The 26000-nt window shown below is 37.3% G+C and overlaps 1 protein-coding gene across 1 annotated transcript in view; it reads left to right on the top strand.

Moving 5' to 3' along the window:
- Positions 1-26000, top strand: part of LOC149942685 (A disintegrin and metalloproteinase with thrombospondin motifs 18-like) — a 37463-nt gene that overhangs the window by 3926 nt on the left and 7537 nt on the right. The window contains exons 2-10 of the mRNA XM_090178653.1: positions 21940-22012; positions 22077-22459; positions 22531-22705; positions 22774-23093; positions 23166-23374; positions 23445-23497; positions 23573-23678; positions 23742-23876; positions 24362-24521. Coding sequence (XP_090034779.1) covers positions 21940-22012; positions 22077-22459; positions 22531-22705; positions 22774-23093; positions 23166-23374; positions 23445-23497; positions 23573-23678; positions 23742-23876; positions 24362-24521 — 1614 coding nt within the window. The remainder of the gene's footprint in view (positions 1-21939; positions 22013-22076; positions 22460-22530; positions 22706-22773; positions 23094-23165; positions 23375-23444; positions 23498-23572; positions 23679-23741; positions 23877-24361; positions 24522-26000) is intronic.

Consider the following 26000-nt stretch of genomic DNA (forward strand, 5'->3'; position numbering starts at 1 on the left):
AAGAATTTGGAGAGGGGAGTAGAAACCGAGTATCTTTTATTGAAGCGTCCATTAGCGCGCAGAAAACCGTAAAAGACGACACGGCAAAATGGTGTCTAAGTGTTTAATATAGCATGTGTAGCTAGTCATTGAGGACGTTAGAGGTCAAGTCCCCCTTTTTTCGTTGGCTTTCTTCTGGCGAACTAGAATCATGGTTACTTAACTCCGAACAATTGATTTTGGTCGCGACCTCTATTAAACCTGGGATTATTTCTGGCGTTACAAATCACATTTTAGGTTGCGCGGCGGAAGGCGGTATTTTTCTCAATTCCGTTCCAGAAAAACGAATTTCGTTTGACAAAACACGCTTATTTTGGTGGACCAACAATATTTCGCGCTTGGTAGCATTTTGAAGCAACCCCCTTTAAATATCTATAATACAACTTCGGAAAAGGAAAGGCCAATTAGGAACCGATGGGTGCCTTTTCACAAACTTGTTTTTATTATTTTTTATTCGAATGAAACCGTAGTGGTTAAAAAGTATTTGAGTTAAGGCCATTTTTTCGAAGACTGATATTAAGCCTTAGTTCCAAAATCAATCAAATAACCTTGATTTATACTAAAAATAGATACAGTTTCAAAATTATTGGTGGTTTTTATGAGTTTTGTATTGCGTTGTTCTATTTTTAATAAATTAAATTTATTTTTATCAAATATAATTTTTGACGAAATAAGGTAACCAATATTCTGCAAGATAATCGTGATAGCAGTGTTACCATAAGTCTATAATATTGTTCCATAAGTTTTTCACTTTGGAGAAAATTTTACAGAGAGCTAGTAACGGAGTGACGCATCCCAAGACGAACATCTCCCCCTAGCGATGCGCTATCAAAGGCTACGTGTGACGCGTTATCAAGCGGACTCAAAACGGTGATGAAGCCCGTAATGCAGTCTTCCTTGTGAATATCTGTCAGTAAAACTTTTGCATGTGAAGAATAGGAAGTGTCACACTTATGTAAAAATATTATACACTTATGGTATTACTCGATATAAGGCAATTTGGTTCCTGATTGAAACAAAAATGCCATCGGTCACGAACTTGTTTTAAAATATTTTTTGGGTTTTCAGAAGTTGGGAATCTACCAACTAATTTACTATTTTATGATTAAATGAATTGAATCGTATTTAAATAATACGTTAAATTATTTGCTAGTTCGCAAATTGTTAAACTTTGGTTTGGTATTTTTCCAAATCGACAGTGAGTAAGTCTAATTCTAAGTATATAATAAAAGTACTTACACGAAGATAGTGCGTTTCATTGAGTTTACAAAGAGCCACGTAACAGCCAACGCGATTAGCTCACAAACTGCTGGCTTTTCGTCTACTAAACAGACGCTTCGTCATTCATAAAACCCAGCTTTGGGTGCTATGTAAACTCAAAAAGCTAAATTTTTAATATTGGTTTCTATCACTCTATTCCAGATTTTAACCAAGAGCTTACTTTGGTCAGTGAGAACGTACGCGTTTACATTATCGAGTACTACCTATAGTATAGACAGTTTCAAATATCGGGGACTTGTTTAAAAATATTTTTCTTGACACAGCAGTTGATAATCTACCAACCATTTGGTTATTTTATTATAAAATTAATGGAATTTTTAAATTGAGATTACGAGTAGCGAGTAGATGTTTTGTGTCACCTGTGAATGGCTGGCATATCCTCAAAAAGGGGATTCATCTGTGGGGTGGCGGAGTGTTTAGCGCTTTCACGTCGCAGCAAGAGGAGCCGGGTTCGATCCCAGCTTGTGGCATTGGGTGAAAACTCGGAACGATTCCTTCCGCGTTGAGTTTGCAAGTTATCTCCCCACTGGTTAATGGGGTTTTCCCACGAGCTCTTCGGTTTCCCTTTCTATAAAAACTTGTTGAGTTTAACGGTAATAGTAAGTGTAGGGAGCTGTTGGCTCGCGTGGCATGCGGGGCTTCCAACCATCCTCCTACGCATTGTAACCCGGCCACCTGAATTAATGGCTTTAAAAGTCGCATGATGACTTAGGTGGTGCCTAGCTGATTATTATTATTATACGCGGTGAATTCAAAATAAGAATATAATCGCCTTCACCGCATAGAGATGGCGCCAAGGTCGATCGACCCTAACGGCCAACTAGTCACAGATGCAATCTTTATTTCTCCAAACATAAAGGCAGCCTCGTACTTTCTCAAAAAATCTAAATAGGTTCTTGGGTGTTACTAGATGACTTTTTAGATTATTATTTATAGCTTTAAGCTTTAAACAACTTAGGAGATAATCTTATATTTTATTTTAATGTTCCTTCGCTTCACTTCTGGCTGTGTGGGAGAGTTAAACGATCTTAGTGGAGATGACAGACGCCCGATAAACCTACGAGAAAGTTGTTTCGGAGCTTCTTAATCGCGCTTTTATTCGGGATTTCGGTTGTTAAATGTTTCCCTTATCTTTGAGGAATTTATCGGCGTAGTAGAATCCCACGTATAGCGGGGGAGAGGTTAAATATGCAAATAAGTGTTTTCGGTGTATTCATTTAACCAGAGACTGTGATTATAACGACACGTTGGGATGAGGATAGGGGGGGGGGATATTTTCTCGGAATTTGGCACCTTAGTCGCCGCTGCTGTTTATAATGAGGCGGTCTTATTTAATGTCGAAACCGTGAACTCATTTCCCATTATTTTAATAATTTCTTGGTTACCAGAGAGCCTGTTTTGTAATAATGAAAAGTATTCTTTTTAGAGGGATTGGGCGACTCCGCGTCCTGTGGTCACCATGTTTCACCCCTTCTTCACTCTGCCCCCTCCCTCGTGCACGGGAAACAGGCCATCTCCCCCCTCCCTTTTTTTAATGGGGCCAAGTACTCGGGTTTCTCTGGGTAGAGCGCGTCGCTCGTTTGAATGCGATGATGACGGTGGTGAAAAGGGAAAGTTGTGTGGATGGCATATTATCTCGAGTACCCCGGATTTACCGTTGGCTGCCTGTCGGGATGTTTCACTATTTGATACCCATCTTTTTTTCACTAAATATAATTTCCATGCTAGAATTTCCCGAATTTGGGGCATTTAAAAAGGTGTTATCGTTCTTTTTATATAATAGGCTTTAATACTCGTGTCCATGTCCGCTCTCGACTATTCTTTTTATAACTTTTTATCGCCCTCTCGCGGCAACCACTCCTATATTTTATTTTCCCCCCTATATTTTCAATGTCTTCCTATAATTACATTATTTTCTTATTTTTATTTGTTTAGGGAAATTTTTCTTAATTTCCCCGTTGTAATTACGTATTTTGAATGTAGATGACCAGATTCGTAATACAGGGTTTGACAAATTATTATAGTGTTGTAAGTTGGAAAATGACCAAGGCCTTTTTCCGGAAAATTTTCCGTATTTTTCAGAAAAAATAAAAAAAGTTTTAATTCCATGATTAGTCTAATTTATGGTTTGCAAATTTAAATAAAGCGGCATTTTCGCCTCATTTTTTCGAATCTAAAAGTAAAACTAAACCACTAGACTAGCTTTAAACTGATTAACAATGTAACATTATTAATGTTTTGTAGTATGTTTATCGTTATTAGACATTATATATCGATAAAAAGTAAAAAAAAAACTAAAAACCCTTAAAAATGTTCTGGAAATTTTTCCGCGTTTTATTTTTCCCAAAAATTAACAACACTAAATAATTATCTGTACAGAACTCGTCATCTGTACAGAAATTGAGGCTCTCTTTCGCGTGGTACAGTCTCCCTCAATCAGCCGCTCGAGGAAGTATCCGCCATCTTGGAAAATGGCCGACCAATAACGCTAAAAACGCATCACTAACTATGGCACCTTCCAATTTGCTGTAGCGCGAATGGTTTCGTTATTTTCTCATCTAAAACTTGCGTTATAAGGAATTTAGTCGTCAACCTAACCATTATTTAATTACAATTCAAATAATAAACAAAGGTGTCATGATTAAAGGCACTATTTTAAAACAAATAATTATAAACTTATAACATTATCACAATATCTAGTCTTTTTCGTCCAGAACAAATATGACGTGGTTATCATTGGTTGAGTTTCGAAGTCCGAAAACCTCCGAAAGTACACCAATCGGCTGGGGTTAATTTTGTCTCCCCCTTCCAACTACGCCCCTGTTGATGAAGCGAAATTCATCACGTGTTGGAAGTTACGCAATTTACGTCACATCCCTTGAACCCCTTGAAATAGGAACTATATCTTTTTTATAGAATACTTAATAGTGATTATTTTACACTTGGTACAGACATATTTAGTCATTCTTCCGGTGCTGGTTTTAATGTTGAAATAGTTAGTGTTAGAGTATTTGTTATGAGTCTCCGTCCCATTTAATTTCCAAGTCACATCTTACTTAACGGTATACTCTATACATCCATTAGGCGTTGCAGAGACGGGGGTAGTTCAAAATCCTGGTGGCCCAGTGAAAAAGGGTCCACTTGCACCCTTATAAGGGCCCCGCTACCACGAAGTTTCCGCTTTATACAGGGTGTTTCAAAAGGTTACGCAAAAATTCTAAGGAGTTGTAGTGGGTGAGTTGATAAGTATGCCTGTTTTTTCCCCATTTTCCTACGATGAGTGAAAAGGACGCCAGAGAGCTTCAAAGTGTGGCCTACTAGCCCCTGGAAGTAGGATGCAACAAGCGCGAAACCAAGCATCAGGGAAATGCGATTTCAGTGGTACGATGAATTTGTTCTGTAAAACGAACAATACGTTTGTAACGAACCAGCCGCAGAGAAGTTCAAGTAAAAAATTAAGTGAAGTACCTAGCATTTTCCTGCTGCTTGGTTTTGCTAAATCTACGGGTTGAAAAAGTGTAGGCAGAAATTGTAGATTGTACGCAATAAAGTATAAAATATTTTTTTTAGAAATCTAATAATTAGCTTCTTCGTGGCTTGTCTAAGATCAAGAAACTATATGACGTTGTATAAAATATATACTTTTTAAATTTATTAATAAACTTCATAACCGTTGTGAAGTATCAACAAAATAATCTACTTCGTATAAATTAATTACTTTGTATTTCTTCGTTTATTTAAGATCAAATTATTATCTCCCCAACTAGTAGACTCAACTAAATCATAATATTTCTTAATTAACAAAAACGAAAAAATTGTTCTTTACGCTGTTCGAGGAGAGCATAAATAAACGCTTCGAGGCTCTCCCAAATGATTTATCGTTACGCCGTACTTTCGCGTTTGACAGGTAATAACGTATTAGCTTTGGTATTTCGACACAAAGAGAGAAAGTTGAGTGTACCTCGCGTCGACCATTTGACCGGGCGAGTACGCGGCAATTAGAAAGACATTATTGTCTGATGTCAGCGAAAACGATGGGTGTCAACCGGCGAGACGGGGAAGAACCGCCGTTGTTTCTTCTGGATGCGAGACGATGCCATCCACACCCAAGGAATGGCAGGACGAGCCTCGGCCGTGTCTCCGTGCTGAGGCAACGTCCAAATGAGAGCGGATCGGAGGTTACGGGTTCGTTTCATTCGCGAGTAAAGAGGAAAATTGATACTGAAGGACGGACTCGCTGTTCCGGATCGCGGACTTTGAAAGAGACACACGGAGAAAGAAATTCAAGAGAAAAGAAAACGATTCCAGAAACTTTCTCGATTTGCCGCTACGTGTTGTCAGAAGTCAATAATGCTTTTTTTTCATAAGTATGTCTCTTTGGGAAAACTTTTTCTAAGAGCTATTATCGAAGCGACGGGTTTGACATTTTCGAATTTTGCATACGCGATTTCGAATTTGAAGCTGATCTTGGAAATGACGAATACAATTTTAAGATTTTCGTTAAAATTTCCGTTTAAATATGTTGATTTTGAGATTTAAGGCTTGATTTTTGCGCAGTATTTTTGATTTAAGGTTTGATTTTCACGCAGTGGTTTTGATTTAAGACTTCATTTTCGTGCAGTATTTTTGGTTTAAGGCTGGATTTTCCCGCAAAATTTGGATTTCAGGATCGATTTCGAGCGAATTTTGCTATTTTCAAAGTATTTTAAGATTTGTAAAATCTTTTTTTTTCTGTAAAGTGTACGGGATTTTAACAACGGTATGACCCATTGTAACGTGGTGAATAAAATAGCTCTATAGTGAGGCGCTGTCAAAGGCTCCATTAGACGCGAGAGCCAGCGAACACGAAACTACGACAAAGCTCATTATAGAGTCTGCGTTACGAATAGCAGTCAGTAAAAAAGATTAACGTGAAGAATCCGACATTTAATAATTATCGAATCAATTTATCGACTTCTGGTACAAGTAAGGTCACTGAAGGTTCGCCATCGCGGGCGTCTCGCTTGACAGCGCCCGCTGGTGGATGTGACGAAAAAGAAACGCAACAAAAAGAAAACATGTTGACCTAAAAGGGCGGGTTGCGGACATCATTGACACCGCGCTCGTTACTGGGCTTTGGGGCGAGTGGGTCATTTTTTATTTGACCACACTTTTCGGTCATTCTTTCACTTCACGAAAACAACATTGAGAAATTTAGCGTACGTACTTATGTTTATTCTAATAAAATATATGTTATTAAAAAGGAATTTTACTTTAAAAAGAAATTTAATTTCTAAAGCAATTTAATTTTTTTTAAATATGGTTCATTTAAAAGATTAAACTGCCCCTGGTAGCTGACTTGAAGAAAAATTCTACTAGCTGGCGGGAAATTTACCCATATGGTTGCGGTTTATTTTTAAGGGTTGTATTCTGTAAAAATCAAAAATGACAAATAAATAATCTGCTTGGTTTTGTGCTTATTGCAGCCTACTTCCAGGGGCTAGTAGGCCACACTTTCGATCTCTCTGGCACTCTTTTAACTCATGGAAAGGAAAATGGGAAAAACACAGGCATACTTCCCAACTCACCCCCTACAACTCCTTTAAATTATTGCATAACCTTTTGAAACACCCTGTATATGTTTGGCCATATGAAAAAGGTTGCCCAGGGGTGCCTGAAAGGTAAAATGTGAGGGGAAATTTTACGAAATTGTGCTATAAAAACTAAAATTTTGTAAGCCTTGCGGTAAAACTCTTTCAGTTTAAACCTAACATTTTTTACTAAGTAAATTCATTAACTTATGAGAAAAATTAAATCAAAGTTGAAAATTGACTAATTTTGACCTTAAAGAAAGGTCAGGGAATTTTGAATTTGAAAATATTGTGGCAACCCTGTATTGTAATTCGTCCGTGAATACGCTCAACGACCTGTTTTTTTAAGGTAACTAGGGCCAGTTACTCTAGCTTCTGTTAAGCCTGGTAGAAGAAATTAGGGGATCCACCATAAATAAGTAATCCTTTTACAACGCGTTCTTTACGAAAGATCGCAACAATATTAGGGATGATCCCCACAGTAAACCACTAAGCAGTGCCAGAATTTTACGAGCGGCCAATATTGGAACTCTTGGGGGGTGACAGAAATACTAGAGGTTATATTCCCTTTAAGTAACGAACATTTCCAGTAAACGACACGAAAGAAAACAGTAAGTTTCAATTGATTCGACGACGACTCTTATCTCGAGAGTAATTTTCATTTTTAAATCGTACTATAAAAATAAAATTCCGTTTGAAAATCTCGAATAACCATCTTAAAAGTCAACGTTCGCGAAATCGTCTTCCCATCAGCGAAGTTCACAAACTATTTCCCAAAAACCAGGCATTTTATTTCGCGAGAACTTCGTCGAACAATTAACAAGAGCGGCGTACATCCAAATACAGCTAGGGATTCTAGGGATTTAATGTCATTAGAAATTCAACTTTGGAGGGGGGGGGGGTGAATATTTAAATCGAGACAAAGATCCCTAATGTCAAAGTTCTCCGGAGGAAGAGAAATAGAAATTTGAGCTAAAAAACTCAAGCGCGGCAGGGTCGAGAACCCCGACTTTGCCAACCTTAGGCTCAGATAATTTCCTCATGGAAGTTAAAGACGCGGATGGCGGTAAAGTTTACGGTAAACGCCTTTAACCGTTAGTGTCAGATTAAGTAAAAATTTCAATAGCATACTGTTCGTCGCTTTATCGCGACTATCATCTACGACTCGCGAAGGACGATATTTTTAGAAAACGCCAAGACAAACATTTTCAACTTCATTTTTCAACGCCCTGTCTATGGCGGAGGGTGTAATTCGTCCGCTACAAATTGTCAGGCGGATGAAAATAGAATTTGTCAAACGATATGACGGGTTTTTTTGTGACGGTTTCGTAACATTTTACCGCGAAATTAATCCATCTTCTTTATCTTCAAGTTCGCTTTACACATAAACGGAAGGAAGAGGTTAAGAACCTTCTCGCAAACGAGGACGCGTACGTCTACTAAATGAATAATAACTTCAGTTGTCCCAACTAAATGTTATCGACTCTTACACATGCTAAACCTTGGACAAATAAACTACTGGACACGAATCATAAACAAAAATGATATTCTTCAATATGCTTCGCTCGCCAGCGCTTGTACCGAGAAAATCCCGAAATACTTCCACCCAAATACAAACCACGTTATAATGAGCTAAGAATATTAGGCCTAATGTCGTTCTCTTATCATATTGTTATTGCGTGTTTAATATTTGGGTGGAACACCGTGAGATTCCAGTCCATAAGCGTTATTGGTCTAATTTAGATATTTTTTGAATTAATACCAAAAAATTCCATGTATGGATCAAATCTTTGACCTGTATAACTTTTTTTTTCGTATCGCCTCCTGGTTGTCGATGTGTTAATTAATGGTCGAACGTTGACCTAGAGGCCATAGCAAAGGGTTATATCGGGGGGAGGGGGATTATGTGGGGGTCGGTAGAAAAAAAATTACTCGTTTTAAATATTTACTTTTTTAATCAACAATAAAAGGTGAAGCCAACCAGCGCTAAAAAAACCTCGTGGAACTAAGTTAGTTTAAAAAATAGCTTTAATAGTGTCAAGAACCAAATTAGGTCTTTAAGAACCTTCAACGGTAACGTTGGCTTTTACTGCTATGCTCTTGTACATTTTAGAACATTGGCGATGCCCCTAACATCTGTATGGAGCACCATCTGGATGTTTCAAGACTGAGATATTTTTCTTATTGAGTGACCCAGGGTTAAACTTTTTTGAATAAACGTTTTAATAACGTATTATATTTCACATTAAATTTGCATAATAATAATTTTTCTTGACATGATATATTTTTTAAATAATTAAACTAAATTTTTTAATAATTAATTTTAAACTATCAAAAACTTAAGTTTAACATCAGTAAAAATATATTTTACCTATTTAGTCAATTTTAAAATAATATAATACGTTTTAGCAGAATGTTATACAAAGAAATTCGGGATTTGTACCTGATCTACTCAATAAAATCAATCTCATAGTTTTGCAGATTGTTCTGCGAGCTTGTTTATTTGAGGTATAAGGCAATGGCCCCAGTATTGCTTTGGTACAAAGTTCTTAGGGACATAAATAGGTTCTTCATAGTGTAAATAAAAAATAAAGGGTGTACCCATAAGTCTATAGGTGTATCGAAAGTTAAGTGTAAATGCGCCGGGGTCGTATGGTAATGAGCACTTATTAGGCCTAAGAACGTAGTATCAATCCCACCAAAAATGTGTAGTCATTTTACAAATTTTAACGCGGGGAAGATAAAGAAACTGAGACACTTACATTAAATATATTTATATACTTATTTTGATACTAGAAACCAGAAGTTGTCCCTTAAGGGGAAGACTACAGTAGCGATTGTCTACTTTCGCGCTATTTCAAGCTGAACTCTTTTAATTTTGTATTTTAACTTATAAAATTAATATTTAAGTGTAGAACAGCCTATTGTTTTGTGCTTAAAATAATTTTGACAATCTTAAATTTTAAAGTAATTAAGTTAATTATTACGTTTTAATTCGGACCTTCGGAGCTAAACAAGCTGGGCAAGCGCCCAAACTACCCTTTAGTTAGGACCTTATATCTCGTTAACTATTGATATTAGAATTATCAAAATTATTTTAAGTACTAGAGAAAGGTTCAGCCTAATAAGAATAATATAATTCAATTATGTAGTTGTTAAAACAGAAACGTTCAGCTTGAACGAAAAAGAGGCTTTTACTGTATTCTTCCCCCTTAAGTGGTAGTTTTCGCTTCATACAGATAATGTAATATTTTCGTAAAATCGTGTTTTTCGAGGTTAATAGCTATGAAATAGCGAATACTTGCGGGTATTAGTTTCATTCTAACCATCAATGTCGACTTTGAAATTCGTCTTTTGTCAAACGGACAGTCAATTGGCAGGATGACATTCGTGGTACGGATGAAACGGGCGTCATCGCCACAGCGGTATAAATGACCCCTGGAATAATCCCTCAGCCTCCCTGGCTATGATACGGATCGTACCATACCCCTTCAAAAAAAATTAGCTTCCACGTCGTCCCGCGTGACTGTCGGCTGTAGCCAGCAATCCGAGAAACCCCCTTTACCCCCCTCGCCTTTTCCCTCCCCCCCGCTACGCTACGGACGCCCCCACCTCATGCTTTTCAGCGCGTAGATTCAAAATATAAAAAGTTTTTTTTTATATATATATATATAATGTCTGTTACTCTGTTTGGGTTTCGCTTCACGAAAGATTTGAGTATTTTTTAAAGGCCACGCTGCGAGCGGAGCGCGTGCTTGTTTGCAATTTCGCGGACCGTCCAATATATATATTCAACCTTGTTTTTTCTTTAGAGAATTTTTGACCAATATGACGGATTTACTGTAGATTACTAATTTTTATTAATCGGTGTTTTTTTTTGTTTTGTTGATACGCGATTGGTGTTTAATTTAATTTCGCGGAGTACTTAAGTATGTTGGTATTATGGCGCGCCAAATGCAAAACCGCCATCAAGCGCACGGACAATCGAAGGTTTACGCCGCCGCCGGTCATCTTCTGGACCGCTCTCTTTTTTTACACATTCTCGAACTTTTTTCATCTTGTGATTTCTTCTCATCAAAAACATCAGGTTTGAACGAAATATTTTCATTTCATATTTTTATTTAAATCCGCCTTTTAAATTAACGAGATACGTAACTGATAATATTAATTATATCTTTAAAACTCCCTCAAATTCTATGGAACAAAAATTTTACAAATATTTAAAATTATCTTGGGAAATTCTGGAATATGGGCGAAATCTCAAAATCAATTTTCGGATATCCGAACAAAATTTGCAAGTTTCTGACAGCTCGAAAAATACAGTTAATATTATTTAATTCATAGATAGATCTATATATTTATAATTAATATAAAGTTAATATTGGAAGTTAACCATTATTATAATATTTTGCGCTTGGGAGTACATAAATTATATTTAATTATTTTGCCCAATTTAAATTCTTTGAAAACTTGAGTGCTTCTTGGAAATTATCACTTATTTTTGGAATAGTGTAACTGAATCAAATTGGACCCTTTGATAGGTTTAGACCATTCCGTAAAATAGCTTGTAGTGAGAACGGATAAGGAATAAGAATTTGTTTATAATTCTACACGTTCCTCGTATGCGTTTTCTGGTGCGGTTATATTTAATTATAGCTGATTTTACCTTCAGTTTGGAAACCAAATAATCGTGTAGATTTTCGAAATTTCCTATAATTGCTATTTATAATCTACTTTAATGTTAATTTGAAATTGGTTAATTATTTTTTATCCTGGAAAAATATAACCGAGATTTCAGGGTTGTCTTTTTTTTAATCAAAATTAGTTATTTAAATCTCCGATCACTTTAAATGATTTATTATAATTTACAAAAGTAGTTCCTGTAGCAATGCCAATTTTGAGCCAACTAAATTACAAAAAGTAACTAAATTTAACTAAGAATAATTTAAATTATAGTTTACATTAAATCAAGTTATTCACTAATTTGTTTAAAAACAACTATTTAAATCAAATAAAAAATTAATTTGATAAAAACAATCAACTACTCTGAGAATTCAACGGAAGCCCGAGCAATAATTGGCGAAGAATTTCACTATAAATTACAATGGATTGCACACATAGGGCACCCTGAAATGTATATTACTCTGAAAGACTTATAACAATATTTTATATTTAATTCTAACTTTTGATACCACCTACGTGGGGGGAAGGGGGGGAGTTAATTTTGAAAAGGTCCAATATCGAGTGAGTTTAACATCACCTAAATATTCGTGACATTAATTTCCCGTGTCGTGAGGTAGAAATCATGGAAGCAGGGCTGTTATACAGAGGATGACAGGGCAGTGAGGAAGTTTGGGATTAAAACAATGCCTTTTTGTGTTCCAATCTCACCTCTGTAACCGAACGTCACCCGGAACCAGAAAATGTTACGCAAAACCTCCCGAAAAGGAGAATCGCATTATCATAATTTTATCATCCCAAAACGATCAATCTCCTTGTTTCTGGGAACTGTTTACAATCAAAACGTTGTTGACGACTTTCCGATAGAACGGACCCTTTATTTCGGAGTCAATCTTAACGCGTTCGGTTTCGCGTCGAAGCTTTGATTAAAAGAACGCTTTCGGTTTTCCAAGATGTTTATCTCGAGGTACAAATGAAGTTTCGGGTGTCGTTTCGAGAGAAACGACAATTATATCAGCTATTGGCGTTCTTGTTTTTAACTCGCCTTTAATCTCCGCTCACTTTCAACGTATCCGCGTTGTCGCGCGTACTTTCTCATTACTAACGTATATTTGTTTTAATTTAAATAAGGTAAAAGTTACAAAAAAGGGTTAATGTTCCTGTGACCTTTTTCACTGCTAAAGCGAAATTATTTGCATATCGGGTCGAAAATTATGAAATCGAGAACGACACGTATAACAAATTCGGTACTTTTTTTAATGTATTATTTTTTAAATATACCTGAAGCTTGATATTATAATTTTATAAATATTTAAATTATCCAAATTTTGGAAAATAATATTGAAGAAAAAAGTGTGGAGCTGTCTCAATTTCTATACTGAATAGTGAATAGTTTATTAATATAAAATCTAGTTGAACGTTACTACTATGGGTGGCGTACGATCGTGGCGAGATACGTTTCACAGCTCACGCGAAAAGATACTACACTTTGATCTTAGCTAAACTATGAAGTAATTTATTTTGTAAAAAAATAAATATTTTAAAAGAGCCTAGCTACAGATAAACTTTTCATTTGTTTAAAAAAAAATGTTACAGAATCACACAAAAGTAGTTTTTTAAATGATTGTTAATTGATTTAGTGCTAAAATTTCAACCTTTATGGAGTATTCGAGCGTTATTTTTACTAACGGCCAACTGATCAGAATATTCAGATCGCAATTCTCAGATCAGGCAAATCTTTTAAATTCCCATCACCCAGTATCTGATGTATTCTCCCAAGTAACCGATCTGAACTAATCTGCTCTAATTCCTCTCACCAGATTAATTTAACTGAACATGTTATTACGCTTAATCAGTGGCGTAGCCAGGGGGGCACGTGCCCCAGCTAAACGTATTGTTATATGTACAATTGTTTTTAATTTTTTTCCATTGTGTTTCCCCCAACCGAAAATCTGGCTATACTACTGTGCTTATATAATATATAAAGGAATTCAATAACTGTGGGGCCTCTGAAATCTGCTCACTTTCTATCTGTCGGCTACAATGAGTTCAGTTTCTGTTTTACTCTTGAGAAGAGTTCTTCGTGAGAAATTTTATCTCCGTGAGAACTCGCTAAAAAGCGTCAAATGTAAAAAGATTCTTCTAAAGATGGCGGCTTACGACAATGCCACGAACGTTGTAAACTAAGCCTTTGACAAAAAATATTATTTTTACTCAATTTTAAGGCCATATATAACGGAAGAAAACATTTTATTTTGCCATTCTGTATTCTCTGAAATTCATTTTCGTTAACAAAAATATCATACTGTTTATTTTCTTCAGCATCAAGTAAAGTGATTATTATATTAACGGCCATTTTTTTTTATAATTACCGCCCCTTTTCGACCAAGTGAGAATATTCGGTGGCATTCTCACTTTTCTCAAGGGAACTCGTGAGAAGAGATTACGTCACTTCCTGTGAGAAGGAACGTCAAAATTTTGAAAATAGAAAATTCTCACTATCAAGGGAAGAATTCTTATAGAATTTGGACGCGGCCCTGGTTTGCATTTTAGCCCGTATCAACTGATCTGATAATATCTGAACGTAAACGTGGATAATCCGATATCTGATAACTCACAATTATTTGCTCGGGTCAGACAAAGCAACTGTTATCTGAGAATCGCTTGGAAGCACTAAAAACAGATTTTGAGTGCACTACCAGTCTTCGATCATTTGACCAATTTTGTCTCGCAGTAATTGAACTGAAATATGGAGTACGTTATTCGGAACTAGTGTAAGATGTCATTAGGAGGTAATAAATAAACCTTAACAACGATTGCAAGTACACTATAAAAATTTTAATTATAATTAAAAAATTAAAGGTCGCGTTACATGTTTCGGCTTCTCGCCAAAACGCTGCCATCTTCAAACGCATATACAGGTCTATTATATTAAGCTAAAGTTTATTTATTCTATAGTTTAAATAATTTACAACGTTTTATTTCAAACCTCTTATTTTTATTAGACATTTTTAACAAACGGTTTCCCTGGCAAATTAGCCAATTTTCCCGGCTTCAAAACTAACAATATATTCTCAAGATCACTTATTTCTAACTTTAGAAGAACCAAAAATGCATTTCACGTTAACACACAATATATTTATATATATAAAAAATAAAGGGTCTATCTAAAATATACGTCCTTCGAATACTTCAAACTTCAAAAATACTGGCGCGTTTCGAAATTAGGTTCACTTGATATTATATTGAACACTGGCTCCGTATAAATTCCTTCGATTCGGGTAACTGGACCATTAGGAAAAAATCGCACTATACGTCTCCCTTTAAACCAAAACCAAATAATGATATAAATAATTCAAATAAATGCTTTGGGCGAGTTCTCTTTCTTCGTTAGGTTGGGGTGTTGTTGATCAAGCGAAACCCGTATTTATTGTTCAATATGCTGATTGAGTTATCGGACACCGAAATCGATGACGGGAGGACCTCATCCTCGCCTTCGAACGTAGTGTCCGCGGATCTCGTTCGTAAATGAGTTCGTTTTCTGCTTAGCCCCGATTTTTGATCCTGGTAGGCCATTGTTATTAACCGGCTATTGCAAATTATTCAAAGACGATTTACGCAAAATTTATGCGGGATAGTGACACCCCGTTTTTTTTTGTTTTTGTTTTACATTTCGTTCACAGTCGCGTCCAATCGCCAAGTTAAAAACTTTAATATTTGCTTTATTCGAGAAAACGTTTAATTTATTTGACATATATTTTCCATTGAATGCGAACCTCTTTTATGAGTATAAAATTAAAAATCATGTTAGAAAACACAGAATTATAGAATTATTCAATTTTGTGTTCTGTAATTTCGTTTTTAGTTTGAGATATTAAGTGGCTAAATAAGAACGTAAAGGTCGTAACTTAATTGTGTACGATAACAGTTTTAAATGTACACATTTCCAACTCATAAATCAGTTTGCAAAAACGAGAGAAAACTCAATGGCATTTGTTTGAAAATTATTCCAAAATTGGTCGAAATGATTCAAGCAAGTATTTTTCAATATCAAGCTGATTTGTTAAATATTTTCCGTTGTGATTCTATTGGAGAACAGAGATTTCTACGTACAGTATAAAAGGAAAGAACACGTTAGAAAACCCAAACTATAAACTTTCTTCTATGTCGCTTTTAATTAGAGAAATTAAGCTCGTCCAAAGACGCATAGAAAGAACCGCTAGACGTGGCTTTAGCGTGTACATTCCTACAAGTACTACTTACTAGTTTTGTAGGACGTGCTTAGCCTCCTTATTATTCTCCATAAACCAGTTAGTATCTCGAACACCGAGTTTTGCCTTAATTGTCTCGCAATTTCATATACTTAAAAAAAGGGGATAGACCACTATCTAGATAGTGACATTGTCACTAAATAATTACATGGGTAGGTATCCGGATATTAAACCTCCGATAGGCGTAGGCCTATTTTTGACCTATTTATTTTAAAATTGACGTCATCGTATGAATAATTTAAGGCGACATATTTGTAGTGGGCGGGTGGTTTAATTATCGCGAATACATTCCGAGCCATACCGAGATCGGTGCTGTCTGGTAATACGTACACGTTGGGATATTTCAAACAATGGATCGGCTGCTGGTAATAACAATAATTGGAATAAACGGAAACATACGCTTAATGTAAGATACGAGCATCCCATTGTTTTTACGAGAGCGTTAGACTCATCCGCGGCGGAATATTTTTTCCCACTTTTTAATCATTGTTTTCGCATGATTAGTTATTTACCCTGTGAACTACTTAAATGTTGGACCACATCCGATATTAAAAAATATGTATATTATTGTTCCGATCTGTCGCTCGTGGTACATCCGACATTTTTCGAACGTTAATTGTCTTAGAAAGTATGAGGAAATACTTGAAAAATTGATTCAATAATCGTCGCCCAAGGCTTATTCTAGGAAATAAAATGGTAATTAAGGAGACTATTTATACGATTTCGAAGTGGGTTTTTTTAACTATAAATTAATTAAAAAAATATACTCTTAAAACTTTTAATAAAACAAAATTCCTACTCTTCAAAACCCATCATCATTTGGCAAAACAAGATTTAAAAAAAATGTATATATATATAAATACACGGTTAGAACAACGTTTTATTTAGATTTTATAATTTAGCCTTCCTGATTGGAATCTGAAATAGTTGAATGTCCAAAATTACTTTATTTTTTATTTTTCGTTGCGTAATTTCCTTTAATTTGAACGAGTCGCTTTTCTCAAGCAGAGTCGTCATAATTTCTCGCGTTCATAAGATGTTTACATTTATTTGACGGGCAACCCCCCGTTCTTCCGTAACATTAAGAGACTTAATTAGTGCCAAATTTATATAACTATATTGCTTACGGTGTAAATGACCCTTTCTCGGGAAAAGTTTGGTCACTCGAACTATCCAGCGAATACGGTAATTAAGGCTTGAAAACATGAAGGTGGGTGAGAGGGCGATAAATAAATAATATTTTAATCCCTTGTGTTTAAGAAAGTCGAATACGAGTTTAGTGTATGTAGCTCGCGCGTGTGTTTTAAACCTAATTGGCTCTGGGGAATGGGATTCAAAACCTTCTGGAGTACTCTGAAAACATTTCGCCAGCTGTAAAACTTCGCGAACCAGGCCGAGAAAATGACTTTTTTATATTTAAATGAAATAAAAATTGCAAACGTTTCCTAGTTGGCTTTCTTTCGTTTTTTTACTTAAACAAGGCTTGGAATTAATAGCTTGTCACACGCTAATTAAGGGCACCGTTTCACACTTCTTCCCTCCTTTCTTCCAAGATTGTAGAGTGTATAATCTTCTATAAATTATACGTGTATTAAAAGAGTCTTTTTTATTTATACTTAATTTTTTTCCCGGAATAAACATAATGTCGCCGGAGATTATAGGTCAGTAGCGCGCGAAGAAAGTGGACGCGTTCGTGTTATTTCGTTTTAACCTTCCGCGTCCAGTTGGAGGACTGTTAATCCAAGGTTTAAGGGGGATACGAAACAAAACCCATCAGTCGATCGTATTTTTCCGAAGACTTCGACCTTGTTCGGTATGAAAAATGTGTCCTTGCTAAAAAGTAAGCGATTTCGTACCAAGTCCCTTTTGAGCGCGTATCTTTCGCTTATAAATTCTATTTGGCTCTACACCTCTATATTTCGTCTAAAAGTTTATTTTACCGTCTCGAGGGGTTCAATATACTCGCGCTCTGTCTTATAATAACAATAATAATAGTAGTTGTTGGTCGGGGGTGGTAGTGGTACTAGGATGGCGTTGAAGGCTCGGATCAATTAGCGCCTGTCAGTGTCGGAAAAAAAGAGAGAGAAATGTAAAAGTGACACCCCTTCTCGAATTAGTCACGTGGTTCGACACGTTCAAGAGGTCAGGGGCACCGTCACCCACCGGTTTAAAAACAAAACCCACTCGTAGAAGCGGCCAAGAAGAAGAACAACATTTCTTTTTCCGTGGTGGAATACTTAGAGTGATGAATGGTTTGAAAGGAAAATTATTCGTATCATAAGAAAAATAAATTGAAAAATAATCCCGGGATTGTCCTTCTGGGGTTGCCTCCGCGAAGGATGACGCGCTACCCAACTAGCACCGCCGAGTCTGGCCGCAGAATCAGTACCAGTACGTTGATATTGGGCTTGTAGCGGTGTCATATTCCATCCGAAAAAAAGACCTCTATACGACTGTACTTTATTTTTTTAAATTATCGGACCCAAAGGGTGGTGTTTTTTATTCCTTGAAAATTATTAACTTTTTATTTTTCATTGGCTTTAATAATTTGACAGGGGCAATTATTATACTAGCTGTCTGGGCACTTTTTTTATCGTCAGCGTTATCGGATACCGTCCGGGTTTTATTAAGTTCCAGAGAAACCCGTTTCTTTCAAATGAAACGGAAAAGAATAAAGATCTAGACGAAAAACGCGGCACTGTCTAGCGAGGCTAGGAAATGTATCAGAATTTAAAGGGGATTTGACGTGTCTTAAGTTTCGTCTGCCAAATGGTCGGGAATAATTCGTTTAATTGACTAGAAGTTTGACTTGAGACGACGATATCCGCTGAAATTTGACTTGAAGCTACGTTTCAAAAGGGGTTTGAAATACCAAAAAAGCGGAACTTTTTTCCAATGAGTTTCGCCTGGGTTTTTATTTTAGGTAGATCAAGTATAGGAGGGGGCTCTTATTTATATTTTTTTGGCTCTTTGAAGGATTTTAAGGCCCTTTTAATTTATTAAAGCTAGCAAAATATGGGGATTTAAAATTTCAATTTTTAAACCCCTTCCATGCAATAATGTATTTATGTCCATGGGCCTCCATTGATAGGCTTTAGGGGCCCATTTAAAATTTAAGGGTAGGTCATGGCGTACCTTGGCTACCCTATGGCGCCGCCAGTGTCATTAGCCCGTGGGATTTCGGCGAACAGCATAATCGGCATTATTATTGGGATAGTTTTCCTTAGACATCTGTAGGTAATAAAAAAAGGTAATTGAAAAATAATAATATTTTACAGAAAGCAAATAAGCGTATAGAGCGCTATCCCACGACTCTCTAAACATTCTCTTAAATCTCGAAAAAGAATTGCGAGAGGCAGAAATAGACCAATTTGTTCGCGTCAGTAACGAAACAAAAGAATCTGCGGCTAAAGTGAAATCGCAGTTGGGAGTTTATAGCTCGTACGTGCGCGATTTCCAAGGCACGCGATTTCATCCAAAATAACAGCCCTTTTCTTAAGAGAAAGACGTATTTTAACATTCCTTACACGCCAGTAGAAATCGGTCCAAAAAATCAATCTCCCATGGATTTTTTTAGATTATTTGCCTTGTCTAACCTCGGATGAATAGACGATAAATATACGAAGTTGCGTAACTACTATGGGAGGGTATCTGTCGTGTTTCCTTCGTTGAAAAAAAAAATGTATAATGTTTTAAGTGTTTTATGGGTCATCCCACATTTAATAAGTTCATGTTTCTGGTCTGTTGGCCAGCTTTTTTACGGGCTTTTTTTTTCACGAGAAACCCCAAACAGAAATGATTTCGCGTTGTCAAAACTGCGATCTTTGAAAGGGAAGGAAACGCGACTATCTTTTTTTCAATATTATTTGTCCAAGTACGCTACACCGCACCGGGTATCGGGGGTGGATTAAATGTATAAATGTACAATAATAAATTGTTCCGTGTACGTCGATCTTTCTGTAATCGGACAATTGGAATGGGGGAGAGGGCGGGGGGGGGGGGTTATAGTCGCTTTAAAAATGTAGTGGACCAGTGGATTAGGGTACACGAACTGAGAATGGAATACCATCCATCCGATTGCGATACTTTATCCGCGTGGCCATTCAACTTCGAGGGGTCAAAGGAAATTGACATCGCGTGTATGGATGGTGGAATTGACAATCCTCTCAAAATGTCGCGCGTTCCTGGGATCATCCTTCAATTTTTTTAATTTTATTAATAATTTTTCCATCAATACGACGATATAGGGAATAGCTTGCCAAGGTTGACAACGCGATTGAGTCTTTAAAATTCTGGATATTATTATAAATAACGTAATATGGAGTTCAATGGGTATAGGTCAACACGAGTACGGTGTTCAATTTGGTCATACATCCTTTTCAATGTGAAACTATATTTAAGACTGTGAAACTCAACCCAGGGGGGAAAGCTAGTTGTAGCTAGCTAGGAGCAACAAACACAAGGAGAACGCAGCTAGCCTTTAAACACGCTAACGAAGTGTTGTGTACGAATTTCATTGGACGAGCGTCACGAGCCTTTACGCTGAACGTTTTACGGGCGGGGGAGAAGATGATTTCCGAATTTTCCCCTTCCGACGGCAGCCGGCGCTAAAGCGTCTAGCCAATGAAAAATGTACGCGAGAAAATAAACGACTTTTGACGGGTTGCGTTCTCCTTGTGTGGGGTGTTGTGTTTGTTGCTCCTAGTAGCTAGCTACTCCGAAAATGCTTCTTTAAATCTCCGAATTAAATACCAAATGAAATAGGTGTTTCTATAAATTACGGGAGGTCTTGTGTAAATGTTTTTTCTACGTCACTAGCTAAAGTTATTGAAGATAGAGAGCGCGCGCTCGAGTCGATCAAGACTTTGGTTTTTGAAGTCGACGTGCGAAACGCGCGTGCCAATAAAGCACTAAAAAGCTCAAGCTCGTGACGCGGATAAAAACATTTTTATACTTTTAATTTTTTTATAGTTTTATTTTATGGAAACACTTATTGTGAAAATTCAGCCATTTTGGTCTACCAATGATGAATAGTAGAAATTTATAAGATTTGTACCATTTTCATAAAAACCCATTTTAGAAAATGATAAAAAGTTCAATGATAAAAAGGACAATGGTTTTATGGGTTTGAACCCGTCTCTCCAAATAAGAAAAGCCGCTACGCCCATGATGGAACTATTTCACCTATGGGGTCACTAAATATTTCAGGAGTACATTCAAGTTATTTAATATCCTAAAGATCGTATTTAGATTACTATGAAAGTACGAGTCTAGCGATTAAGCTCCTCCTCTCGATCGGAAACTCTTCATTTTCCTACCTTATTGTATAGTAACATCTAGTATCGCTGGTAATAACGTTTCTTTTTCATTAATATAACGTTTATATTTAGCCTTATTTTAGTTCGCCCATCTCTTTAAAAATATCGAATTTAACGATTTTATCGCAAGAAGCAAAATAGTTCGTTGACTATCAAGGAAAATATTTTAATACAAGTTATCAACAGTTAGCGTAACTGTTATAATTTTAATTGTTAATTTCAGTCTGGATAAGGAGTAAATACTTCTGGTTTCTGTAGACGGATCGACTCGTACGTTCTCAGTAACCTAAATACGTTTTTGATTCCATTAGATATGTTTTATCTCGTAAAATTTAATTTTACTCACGTATAGAAAACGCTCGCTCACCCTCCCTACTTACCTTTCCGGCAAGCGGAATACAAAAGATGGTCAAGAATTCACCTCCAATTATTTCCAGTAGCATCTCTTACAAAAAGAAAACCTTTTGTTAACGCCGCGAAGGGAAACTCAAAAGAGTTGCACGACCCTCGCGGCTTTTGAATGATCCCCCATTGTTCGTTACTGTTGTTTTTTTCGACGGTTTTGGTTCGTCTTAGATCCCTTAATGTAATAGAAAGAGCGCCGTTCTGCTACACTTCCAGGGGTATATTACGCGGTCATTTATCGGGTGTAATGCGTGCTAGCTCGGTGGTCAAAGAAAGCGCGTTGATTTAATCTGACCTCGCGGTCATTGGGATAAATTGGGTGGAGACACGGGTGTAAATAAATGAAATTAAATGTTCTTTCTGTTTTTTTTCCAGAGGTCTACATTAGATCTTCATAATTATTTAACAAATTCAGAGAGAATTCTCTTGTTGGGTTCCTCAAGCCAAGGTTGGTCGACGGTACGATTCTGTTTGAAGTTATCCGTAAATAAGCGTTTACTTTTCTTTGTTAGTGCCACAGTACGAAGTACTAGAAACATTTTCGCCCGAAAATATATACAAACCTCGCAGGCACAAAAGGTCGCCCAAGGTTTTGAGTCCCAACTTCCACTACAAGAACAACAGCGATGGTACGAGTCAGTTTGTTGAAACTGAAGACTACGATAGCGAGCGAAGGCCGAATGAGCTCGCCATCAATTTGAAGGTCTTCGGGGAAGACCTGAAGTTTCGTATGAGACCCAACGACCACTTGGTCTCGCCTGGGTTCAAGGTGCAACAAGAGCCCTATTCTAAGTCATTCAGCGCCAACCTGGCCAAGAAATGTTTCTACCAGGGGCAATGCGTTGGCGGTGGAACCTCTTGCTCAGTCGCGATGTCTCTCTGCGAAAAGGGAATGGTAGGTTTCATCCGAGGCCATCGACGCGTCGCGAAACAAAGAGTTCACTCGCTTTTGTTCTTTCAATACAGCGAGGCGTTATCGAAACGGATCACGGGCTCTTCCTAATTCAACCATTACCAAGGTCGGTGTGGGAAAGATCGGGTCGTCCCTACGAAAATGGTACGAGTGTACCGCATATTGTGGTTAAACAGGATAATTCGGAACCGTACCAGTGCCCGCACAAGAAAACCAAAGATGCTTCGAGTACTTATCTTCGTATTTCGATTCGAGATCTTATAACGAAGGTATGTCTAATAGTAGAAATGTTACAGGAACCCGTCACCAATTCCCACCGAGCATGATGAGCTATTCCGGCCACTCTACGTCTCAGGATTCCTACAATTCGCGTTTCCCTCCATCTCACCATTACCACCAGTACCAACACCCTCTTCCCTTCTCATCTTCATCATCCACTTACGACTCTCTGCGCAGCCGGGGCCGACGCTCCAAAAGATCCGTTCCATACGGAAAACCAGTGGTCATCGAGACGGCGGTCTTCGTCGACCAAGCTCTTCACGACGTCATGAGGAAGGCGTTCCCAGCGGACACGGGTCCGCGATTGGTCAATTACATCCTTACAATCATGAACGCGGTAAGAATCGTCCGAATCGCGCAATTTACCCGGTGGACATGGCGGTTAAAATAAATCAATTACATCCCCAAGGTTCAATTACTTTTCCGGCAGTCTTCGCTGGGTAGAAGTCTGGAATTAAGTTTAGTCATGTTGGACGTTTTTCAAACCCAACCTCATGATCTCCACCCTTCCGATAACATCGATACGTACTTGACGAATTTCTGCGTTTGGCAGCACAAACGCCGAATGTACTTGAGGTCGGGTCAACCTCGTTGGGATCACGCTCTGCTATTATCCGGGTAGGACATTGTCTTTGTTACGAAGATTTCCTTTTTATTTGAGCCTAATTGAAACTTTTCTCACCTCAAGAATTAACATGTATGTAGTTGACGATAGAGGGCGAAGAAAACGGCACGTTGTAGGTAAGTAACTAACTAACACGTTTGAGTAGATATGAAAGACTTGGTTATTGCTAATTGGTACATTTCACAATTAAGGTTTGGCACCGGTTAGCGGTATGTGTAACCCGTTAAACAGCTGTACCATTAGCGAAGGCACTAGCTTTCAAACAGTTCTGGTAGCTGGCCACGAAATAGGACATAGGTATTTGATTTAATTTCCAGGTCTAAGCGAGTCGGTAATTACAATGCTTACGTTATTTATAAGTTTGGGTATGGAACACGACGGACCCCAAGACGGTAACATGTGCGATCCGCATCATTTTATCATGTCTCCGACGCTTGGAGCTGGAAAAACAACGTGGTCCACTTGCAGCCGCGAATATCTCGAGAAATTTCTGAGGTAGAATATCATGACAGATTTTATTAACTTTCGAGACTTTTAAATGAATTATGACTACTAAGAATGTGTTCACGTACATCTTTCTGGTACCATCCTCACATATACCGTAGCGTAAGTTCGTCTGCTTTTTAAAGGGAATATATCATAAAACTCGTTCTTTACTGAACAAGCCATTAAGCAGCGACACAAATGTCAAACGCAATTTGACGGTCACTGACAGAAATACTAGAGGTTATATTTCCTTTAAAAACAAACCATAAATATAGAAGGTGATCGGTAGTGTGACAAAATTCGAAAGCAGACTAACTTCCGCAATAAGGATAGTTTTAGTATTTCTGCCTTCAGATATTCTTAGGTACTGAGACACGTGAAACTGAAAGCATTCTTGTCATTACCATTTAAAATTCTCGCCAAAGCAGAAAAGTAGGAGTTATAAATTTCAATAACTAAAATAATATGAAAACAAAAATTGTATTTGGATTCAGAACGAGTCAGGCGTATTGTTTGGCGACACTGAACAGCGCCCCTGGGACGTCGGCGTATCCCTTGCCACCAGATCTTCCCGGAGACAAGTTTGACGCCGACCAACAATGCGTGCTCAGATACGGCAAAGGAAGCCGTAGATCGGTCCTGCAACCACCGGAGGTACTGGCGTTTTTTCTTTGTAATCTAATACACAGAATGTTACAATGGGTACGTCAAGTTAATAAGAAATCTTGCAAGTTTTGAAAGATTTGTTGGCATTTCGTCAATTTCACGGTTTTTCGAGCTGGAAGAAAAACGATTAGAGTCGTCGTTGTTGCAAAATTCGTAAGATTGATTTGGATATAGTTTAGAACGAGAATTTAATATGGCACATTAGAAATTTCGATTTAAAAGTAATAAAATTGCGAGTCCTAAACGTTTTTGGGTTAAATTAGCACAATTTATGTTAAAAATAGGATGTCTTACAGATAGGAAGTTAATTTTTTATTAAAATTTATCGAACGTTTATCAATGAAAATTCAAGGCTTAGAGTTTCAGATTATGATTCGGTATGTTTGACTTGCCAGATTTACAAAGTGTTCTTTATGAATTTTTCTTAAAAGATTTCTTTAAAATAAGAAATTGTTCTGACTAACTTGACGCACTTAATGCACCAAATACAATCTGCAAGATTTAACTAGTTTAACGTCGTATCGACTGCAACAGAATATGCAACCGGTATAGTTTGGCATTACGCAAAATAAATCATAACAGATGACGCAATGTTTTCACCGGAAATAACCCCCTAATTGTAACTGGTTAAGCCTTCCTTTGTGTATCTGGAATAGTCTTGGTCGATATTTAATCAAAATAACGGTTGAAAATCCACCGATAAGCTTTCGAGAATTTACGGCGACGTACCAAAATATTTATAGAACTACTAAGCATCCGCCATTTTCGATCTGGAGAAACAGCGCGGCCAGACTAAAATGTCTCAGACGGCCAAAAAAAAAGATGGAAGTGTTACCAAAGATAATATAGAACTCCGTACCCTATCTAGATTCAAATTCTGATAGTTTCCGATTGACGGTTTTGTAAAGTTTGTTTTTTATTTGCTCGTACAAAGTACACCCTTTGTCCTATCACGACCAAATTGGGTGACGCTCTGGTCATCAAACTTGGCCGTGGTCGTATCTATAGTTGGCTACCATGGTAACTATGAAGCTAATTTTTTTCGGAGTTCCGGCAGGAAGTGGGTAAATGCTATTGACTACACGCGAGGCAATTATATCGAGGTTTATATTATCTTTGGTGTTACTAGGGCTGCGTTCAACAACTCTAAAAAAGCTCAGCGCTGAGCTCAACGGTCAGCGGTTTTTTGCTGAACGGGTTTTTGGACTTCCGGTTTTGACGTCACGTTGATCATCGGAGACTCAGCGGAAACATCGGCTGAGCGAGATGGTTTTTCCGTTGCTCATCGGTGTCGTGACGTCATTCGACAAAGTTAAAGGGGGGGGGGTAGCAGACGATATTTTGTTCGTTAAGTCAGCGAACTATAAATCGTACAACAACTTTTAGATTTTTGTGACGTAGCGTTGATTAAAAGAACTCAACGATAACGGTTTTTCTCCGTTGATAGTTGTTGAACGCAGCCCAAAT

This window comes from Leiobunum rupestre, chromosome 6 (assembly GCF_980474605.1).
Source record: "Leiobunum rupestre chromosome 6, qqLeiRupe1.1.hap1, whole genome shotgun sequence".
Lineage (NCBI taxonomy): Eukaryota > Metazoa > Arthropoda > Arachnida > Opiliones > Sclerosomatidae > Leiobunum > Leiobunum rupestre.